This window comes from Rattus rattus, chromosome 1 (genome assembly GCF_011064425.1).
Source record: "Rattus rattus isolate New Zealand chromosome 1, Rrattus_CSIRO_v1, whole genome shotgun sequence".
Classification (NCBI taxonomy): Eukaryota; Metazoa; Chordata; class Mammalia; order Rodentia; family Muridae; genus Rattus; species Rattus rattus.
In genome coordinates, this window is record NC_046154.1 from 12,825,912 (window position 1) to 12,834,929 (window position 9,018).

A 9,018-nucleotide genomic window follows, 5' to 3' on the forward strand; every position below is an offset into this window, starting at 1 on the left:
ACACACCTATACTTACATATGTGTATATTACACAGACACACCTATACTTACATATGTGTATATTACACAGACACACCTATACTTACATATGTGTATATTACACAGACACACCTATACTTACATATGTGTATATTACACAGACACACCTATACTTACATATGTGTATATTACACAGACACACCTATACTTACATATGTGTATATTACACAGACACACCTATACTTACATATGTATATATTACACAGACACACCTATACTTACATATATGTATATTACACAGACACACCTATACTTACATATATGTATATTACACAGACACACCTATACTTACATATATGTATATTACACAGACACACCTATACTTACATATGTGTATATTTGGTGGGTGGGGCAGAAGCCCAAGTGGCAGCAGAGAAAGGACTCAGTCATTCTGGGTGAAAACTAAGCTCCAACCTTTGCATAGAGAAAGAAAAAGCTTCTACCTTTCTCTTGCCAAATGAAGAAACCCAGGAATGTGAGGAACAGGCTTCGTCCTTTTTTGGTAAGGAGAAGCCTGCCTGCTGCCGTCTGCTCTCTCTGCAGCTTCTTCTCGGCTGTGTTCTATCCTGGCTTGCCTCTTTCTCCTCAGCGCTTCAGCTGTTAACCTCTTCTCTTGTCTCTTTTCTTTCTCCTCAGTTCTACCATATTCTGCTGTCTCTTTTGCATGCCTCTCTTCTGTTCTCCTTCTGCTTACTCGATGTCATCATTCACAATTGTGCTTTCTTCTTAAGGGAATAGATCACATGGTATTCCAAGCCTCTTTTTACAAAAGTTCCCAAGTTCAAACATAAACTCGAATCATAAATTGAACGAGAAGTAACAACAGGGATATTTATCTGTGTTTCCACTAAGACTAGTTATCTAACTAAACATTCATTATCTGCCACTTGCTCCACAGGTTCATTGAGTTTAAAACTATAATTCTTAGGTCTAAGTTGGCAAATCATCTGCCTAGTGTGTCATTAGTACTGAAGTTTTGTATGGAGAAATCCAGTCAATAGTCTATCTTCTGTCCTTGCACCTACAACAATTTATTCCCCTTTACTACCTTTAGTTACCAAATAATGGTTTTACAACCAGCCCAGAAAGGAATTTTGATTGTAAATCCTTAACATGCCTGCTTTCTAGTACAATTAGCCTGTGACTCAAAAAGACTTGCAGAACCTTAATTGCAGCCCCCCTTTTTAAAAAAGATTTATTTATTTATGTATGTATATAAGTAGCTGTCTTCAGACGCACCAGAAGAGGGACTCAGATCCCATAACAGATGGTTGTAAGCCAACATGTGGTTGCTGGGAATTGAACTCAGGACCTTTAGAAGAGCAGCCAGTGCTCTTAACCACTGAGACCATCTCCCCAGCAATTGTGGCCCTTTCTATAAAGGATTCAATAATTACCAGTGTAAGGGGTTGGGAATTTAGCTCAGTGGTAGAGCGCTTGCCAAGGAAGCGCAAGGCCCTGGGTTCGATCCCCAGCTCCGAAAAAAAAGAACCAAAAAAAAAAAAAAAAATTACCAGTGTAAACTTAGGAATTCTATAGTATCAGTATTAGGAACTAAGAAATTGTTTATCTACATAGCATCACTACAAGACAGTATATCTCTGTTGATCTGCAGAAAATTTGTCCAATAGGGTGGAAAATGCTATTAGGAATTGTTATATTAATTTACTAGTGACAGCAAAGGTATATCAATAGCGAGAAGCAGTCCTGGGATGAAGTCTCTTGAGGCCTTGCTTCCCAGAGCTCACCCATCTTAGTCCATGCAACAAGGTGGGCCACCTCCAGGAAGGCCACCTGGTAGCCTTAGCCTTCCCTAGATGGCTCCTGACATGACACAGCCAGTGCTGTGGACTAAAGCAGTAAGAACCAGGGCTGCCTAGAACACAGCCCTATCCCCTTGTCTACTCTTGACACACAAATCCTTGGAAATCAGGTCAGGCTTCCTGGTGAGTCAAAGTCAGGGAACCCCAGGGTAGGGGTGGGGGGCAGGAAGGACACCAGACTCTACGGGTGACAGCCCCAGTAGGGGGCTGTTATTCCCATTCAGTCCCTTTCAGAGCCCTGAAGTAGACAGTTCCCTCTCCTCCCATGAGCAAAGGCCGTCACTGCCTGCTGCCTCTACCCTCTAGCTAGAAGAATCCAGGACTGCAGGGTCCAGAGCCCTTGGGGCAGCTAAGGGAGGAGGTGCCTGCAGCAGAGCAGGGGAGATGTTCCAGGCCCTGAAGCAGCACAGTGACCTCCACAAGACAAAGCAGCACGCTGAGGCAGAGAGCACCACTGGAGACCACCCCGAAACTCTAGTGACAGGAGAATGTGCTGAGTGTGCCCAAGGGCTTAACCACAAACAAACCAGTCCCGGAAGTTTGAAAGATATTTATTTAAAAAAGAACAAAAAAGCTTTGGTATTTCAAAACCCAACAACCATCATCACTAGAAAGTCAAACACCTCTCCCAGGGACCCAAAGTTCAAAAGCACAGACCCCCCTGGCTCAAAGTAATACAGAGGCAATGTGCAAACCAGCCGGAGGGCAGGGAGCCACGCCTTCCCCAGGCAGGGTAGCCACAGGCCCAGCCTACAGACTGTGTGGGACCTCTGGGTGACAATGAGGTGGCAGGGATCAGTTGCTGTCACCAACAGTCCTGATTAAGGTGGAAGAAAAGCCACCCAGCAAAACTTCAACAAAAATAAATTAGAAATCCATTCGAGAAAGAACACATTAAATTAGGAAAAGAACACAATTTTTCCTAAACAAGTCTTTAAAGAGGATCTATTCCTGGGATAGAAGAAACGGGGGAAGTGGAGGGGTGCGCTCAACTTCAAGTATTCTCCCTAAGGGTTTGTTTTATTGACTGGAAAACTTACACAAGTCCTCGGCCCTCCCTCCCCTCCAGTGCAAACTCTTGTACCCACAAGCGCTCCTGAGTCACTGTCCCCCACAAGGCACAAAGGGTTGGTGCTTCCAAAGGCTCCCTGTTCATGCGGCAGCAGGATGCTCAGTGCTGGGTGTCTTGTGCAAACGGTGGCCGAGAGCAGGACTCGAGGTTCACTCAGACACTGGGATCTTCCTGTTCAAAGAGACAAGAGAGCACTGCTTACCACCAACCACAGCCAAGCTGCAGAAAGAGCTGCGGGGAGGGAGGGGAGCCATACACGGTGGTGAACACCCCCCATGATCCCAGCATCTGGGAAGTAGAGGCAAGAAGATCAGAGTTCATAGCAGCCTCTACTACATAGCAAGTTCATGGCCAGCCTAGGCTACATGAGGCCATCTCAAAACAGACAAATGGACACACTGGCAGGGAACCAGACCACAGGGATAACGTCTTAGAACTAGCCAAATAGGCAGCTCCTGGCCCAGGGCCTTGGGTTGATGTGGCATGTTGGCTGGGGCTCTCTCTGGCCCTGCAGTGAGGGGCATGGGCAGTTCCTCAGGGAGGCAGTTTGAGCTGTCTTCCCAATTGTATGCTGGACATAGAAGAACATATATGCCAAGCAAGAGCAAGGGCAGGAGGGCAGTGGCCAGTAGGGGGAAGAGCCTCCTGGCTCCAGCGGCTGCAGGACCCACCTTTTCTATAGAGCTGGCCAAAAGCTGGCTACTTGGAAGGCCTTCTCCACACTGCTTTCCGACCCAAGTCTCCACTGGTTCCCCCATCGTGAGGAACTCAGACCTGCCTCCGTCTGCTGCCTGCTCCTGAGGGTCAAGGACTGCTTTCCCTGAAAGCCTGGCCTTGAACCAGAAACCAAATGCCACAGAGCTTCTTGGTGGAAGGGACAGGGCCCATCTCCTGCATGGGATCAGGGCTTCCTAATGCTGGGGCACAGGTTTACTGTCTGGTCTACCTTTCTGCAGCAGCCAAGGCTTAGGAAGAGGGGAGGGCCAGGGAAGACCAGGCTCTCCTACTGTGGTAGGCTGACAGAATTAACTACCGCCCAAACACACTGATGGCCTGACCTCCAAGGGCAGTGGGTTTGATATATAGCTCACAACCTTCCTGCTTCAGTATCAATGCTGGGATAACAGGAGTGCACCACAACCAGCGTGCAGTCAATAGACAGCTGATACTGATATTTGATACTGATATAATGGAAAATGACACTGAGAGCTGTGGCACTGGCTTGGAGGGTTTCTCATTCCTGCCTTGACTGTCCCCTGCCAAGGCTACCCGCTTTGGACAAACGGCTTGGGGCTTTAGGAGTTGAGGTAACCTACCTTGCTCCTGAAGAGAGGCTTAGCTCCAGGCCCACAATACTCATTATAGATGAGTTTAAAGAGGAAGAGGTGGAAGAGGGTGATGAGGGAGGCCACACTGAACCAGAAGAGGAAGGGCAGGCCAGGATCCTGCTGGGCCATGTGCTCATCGTGGGCCAGGATGGCCTTAAGGTGCAGCGTGTGCCGCAGGTCCTGCAGATGTGTGAGGTCGGTGGAGATGTACAACAGTGGTGTGATGGGCTGTGTCACCATGACAGAGAACGTGTGGCCCCCAGGCTCGGAGGTCAGCTCCACGGGGTCATGGAGGCAGCCTGCCTCACAGGCATAGATCTTGACAGGTTGGCCCCGGGACTCCAAAGACACGTGCAGGTAGGGCTTGCCCTCAGCATCCGCCAGCACAGCCAGGCTGATGTGGTCGTTCTTGTAGCGGATGCCGTGGAGCGCGTAGCTGTTATGGAGCACCTCAGGGTCGGCCTGGAACTGCAGGTGGTTTTCTGTGAACTGTAGCCCGCCAAAACTGAGCACCATGCCTTGCAGGATGCCTGGAGCTCCGACCTTCACCAGCCCCTTGCAGCCGCGCTTCTGGAGGGTCAACTTCCATAGGTCAGCCAGCTGCAGGATCTGCTGCACTGAGGAGAGCTGGCCTGGCCACAGGTTCTCAGCGTGCATGGTGGCATGGCCACTGAAGCAGTGGTCTTCATAGTTGAGCGTTGCCTCCATCTGGTCTCGTTCCCTGTGGCTCAGAGAGGGGCTAAGCAGTGGGGCTGGTGAGCAGGAGAGCATGTAGTACAGCGTCAGGTTCACGGTCAGGCCAGATGGAGTATGAGCATCCGTGATTCTCTTCATCTCCACACCTGGAACGCCAGAGAAGCTGTGCATTAGGGAGGAAGGCCTGGCTGAAGGCAGAGGAGATGGAATGAAGGTGAGGGCTAAAGAAGGCAGAGCTTTTGGTTAGTAATAAAAGATAGCGGTTTGGTGCCCTGGGTATGATAGAGCAATCTTTATTTCCTGAGATGGCCAATCTTGACTCAATGTGGTAGGACTTAAATCATCACACAAACACACCTCTGGGCATATCTATGTAAGATTTTCTACCTTAGACTGATGTGAGGAGATCCACCTTAAATGTTGGTGGTCCTATACCAGGGACTGGGTTCCATCCACACTACTTCCTGATTTGCAGATGCCGTGTGACCAGCCACCTCCTACTTCTGCTACTATGTCTTTCCCCCCATGATGAGTTGCACCTCTTTGAACTGTAAGCCAAAATAAACTTTCTTCAGCAGACTGCTTTTGTTGTAGTGATGAAGAGTTAATCAACAGGACATCTAACAGAGGTATGGGACCTCCTGCCAGAGCCAAGCCACCATACACTTAGTCAGCACTTGGTGTGAATCCTATGGTCTAGAACTCCCAATCAGATGTCATTTGTGTCATAGCCAATCCTGGCTGGTTCTATCACTCTAACAACTACAGCTTAAACATTACCTTATGTGTGTACATATGCACATGTGTCTATGCAGTATTTACATATAAGTCTCTTGGACTTCGATCCCTTGAATCTGGAGTTACAGTACATTGTGAGACACCATGTGGGTGTTGGGAATTAAACCCAGATCCCGTGGATGAGCAGCAAGTGCTCTTGTCCACTGAACTATTTCTCCAGTCCCCACTATAGCTATTTTAATATTTTGTTTTATTCAATTTTTTCTTCTTCTTGGAGGCAGGCTCTCTATGTAGCACAGGTGGACCTTGAACTCAGTCATCCTTCTGCCTCACTCTCTTGGAATGCTAGATTATAGAACCTAACCTGGTTCAGTACTGTGCTTTAAAGGACGAAGCCTCCTATTTAAATGATTCTAGATTCAAGGGGCTAACCACACCCCTTAGCATCTCCACCTGGGTATCTGACAGGCACAACTGACCTAGTGTAAACTGTTCACAACTCCAAATCAGGGAGCTGCCCTCCCAGTCTCACTTCCCATAGTCAAACCATGGCCCAACAGTCCTTCCTCCAAAAATATACCAAGACCCACCACTTCTACGTCCATGTCACAACTGGGATGTCTCCTCCTTCCCTTGGGCTCCCCAGGAACCTCTTACTCTGTCTGTGTACCCACTGCCTCCTTAGTCTATACTGTGCCATTTTCCCATCTCAGGATAAAACTCCTTGTCCTTTCTCAAGGCTTCAAGTTCATACCACCCTGTTCCTGCTCATCACCAGGCTTAACTTCCTTAGGACAGTCTCCAGGCTTGAATGCCCTCTTCCTGGTCACATGACAGGCTGCTTCTAAGTGGCTCGACATCCAGGGAGCAGAAGGGTGGCCCTCGCACCCCATACCTCACCAGTGCTCCACAGTTCAGTCTTCTTCACAGCACAGTTGTCTCACTTAAAATGTTCATGTTCCTGTCTCCCCCCAAACCAGGCTAAAGGAAGCATTGCATGGACAAGGACTCGTCTGCCCACTTGTCCACCAGCAAATGCACTTGACGAACAGATAGATACCTCTTGAATGAACTAAACTCTCTCTGCACAACCACACAGGAGTGCTGGCAACTGTAACCCTGAAAACCAAAACTCAGTGTTGTGCATTGCCTGCCTTTTCTTAAACAGTTGACAGGGAAGGTTTCCGTTCCCAAAGAGTAAATAAAAGTTTTTGGGTTTTTGTTTGTTTGTTTGTTTGTTTTTTTAAAGAAAGTTTTCGTTCGGCCTGCACATTCCAGGCCACTGGAAGAACCCTCCTGCATTCCGACACAAGAGCTGCAGCCACGACGGCCAGAGGAAGGAATCTCAGTCTCAAGTGTCAGAAGCTGAAGCCAGACCCAAGCATGTTGTGCGGCCAAACGAGAGTGTCAGAGTGTCTGTGCACCTCCCTGATGGCTTATTCTTTACAAACAAAACCCTCCACCTGCTCAGGTTAGGCCCAAGGCCAAGAACAGACAATAAAACTGAATGTTTACACTCAAATCTTCACTAAAACCCTATAGAACTTACTGTGAAGGCTTAAACGGCTAAGAGCACAGAGCCAAGACCATATAGCTTCAAAGTGGTTAAGAAGAGTCAACCCTTGAACATCAAGGCCAAGTTGCAACCCTCTGTGTGACCACCTCCGAGCATGGGGGACATCTCTAAAGTGGACCCTACGCACACTGGTGCCAAGTGGTGACTGTGTACCAAGCCCACACCAAGGCCTCACCCGGACTGAAAAGCTGGGCCCAAAGGTACTGGTGGTCCTGAAGCAGCTCCGAGGCGGGCATTTCCAACAGCTCCAGCATTTCCTTCCTTGCTAAGTCCTGCAGTGCCTTGAGCTCCTTGGTTCCTTTGCTTTTGAGCACCTGGGGGTGGATGGGAGCAGAGACATGCACCACCCACAGCACCGTCTCGTCCATCTGTGTCTTGGGAGCCACCTGGAGCCTGTTCACTAACTTCTTAGAGGTCACCACTACCAAGTGCACCAGCCCCGATGGAAGGGGTGTGGACCGGCCCGAGTATAGGAGAAACTGGTGATCTCCGACCTTCTCCAGAGTGCTGGTGAAGGACTTGGGGACTGGGCCTGAGGTGGGCCCCACAGTCTGGAACGCGGCCACGCGCCCGTGGGATTGTTGAGCTGGATGCGCTGCAGATAGACGTGGGGTCGGCCTCGATGCGCCAGGAAGTCCTCCTGCAGTAGCACGCAGTCACGGCCTGACCCCGTGGACAGCCCGGAGGCTGAGGCGGGCCCGGGGACACCAGCGGCAGGGCCTGAGCCCGGGGTCCCCAGCTGCAGGCAGCGCACTCGGCGCAGCAGGCCCTCCCGCAGCAGCAGCACCGCCTCTCCAGCCTCAGCCACCACATTCAGCGGGCGTAGCTGCACGAAGGGCACGAAGTCCGGCGTCACGGCAGGCTCCCGCTCTCCGGGCGTCACCCACAACCGGTTGTTGGCAGCGTCCAGAGCCAGAAAGCCGTTGGCCACCAGAGCTGGCACCCCGGGGCCCAGCGGCACCGCCTCGCCGCGATCACGCAGGCCGCGCCACGCGCGGGTGGCCGCTTCCAGGCAGGCGGACGGCTCGGCGGCGCCCGGCTCGCTGCGGGCCCAGGACGGCAGGTGCAGGCCACCCGCCGCCCGCCGCGCCCCGGAGCTCGCGAACCACAGGAGCAGCAGCAGGAGGCCGAGCAGGCAGAGGAGGCGGCGGGCCCAGCTGCTCGACAGCAGCCCCGGCAGCCCCTTTAGGCGCTGCTGCAGCCACATCGGGCCCGCCGCCCAGCCCTCCCGCCCGGCCGCCGCCGCTCACTCCCCGGGCCGCGTCGCCGCGCCCACCTCAAAGCCCACCGTAGCCGCCCCAGCAGCCACCTTCACCGCTTCCTCCTTCTTCTTGGTTGCCTCCTAGACGTCAAACGCCGCCGGCCGTAAAGCATCGCTGAGTTTTTTTTTTTTGCGACAAGGTGGAAAAGCGGCCAAGGGCGGGATTTGGGGAAGGGGCGGAGTTTCTTTGAGGGCGTGGCCGGGCGGGGCAGGGCGGGGCAAAATGTGGGCAGGAATCCAAATGGCTTGGTGGAAAAAAAGAGAAAAGAAAATCAGAGAGTGTGCCGTTAGCTGATGGTTTCAAAAAAAGTTAAAAAAGAAAATCAGAGCGCTTGCCTAGGAAGCGCAAACCCCTGTCGGTCCCCCAGCTCCGAAAAAAAAAAAGAACCAAAAAAAAAATAAAAAAAAAAAAAAAAAAAAAAAAAAAAAAAAAAAAAAAAAAAAAAAAAAAAAAAAAAAAAAAAAAAAATTTTAACCTAATGAAG

The 9,018-nt window shown here is 50.5% G+C and overlaps 1 protein-coding gene across 1 annotated transcript; it reads right to left on the reverse strand.

The window, feature by feature from the left end:
- Positions 1–2,397: 2,397 nt before the first annotated feature.
- On the reverse strand, positions 2,398–8,635 carry Kiaa2013 (KIAA2013 ortholog). The gene is given in 4 exon segments (XM_032894851.1): positions 2,398–3,105; positions 4,251–5,104; positions 7,448–7,843; positions 7,846–8,635. Coding segments are annotated over 4 exon segments (1,902 nt in total). The 5' UTR covers positions 8,480–8,635; the 3' UTR covers positions 2,398–3,087.
- Positions 8,636–9,018: the final 383 nt, after the last annotated feature.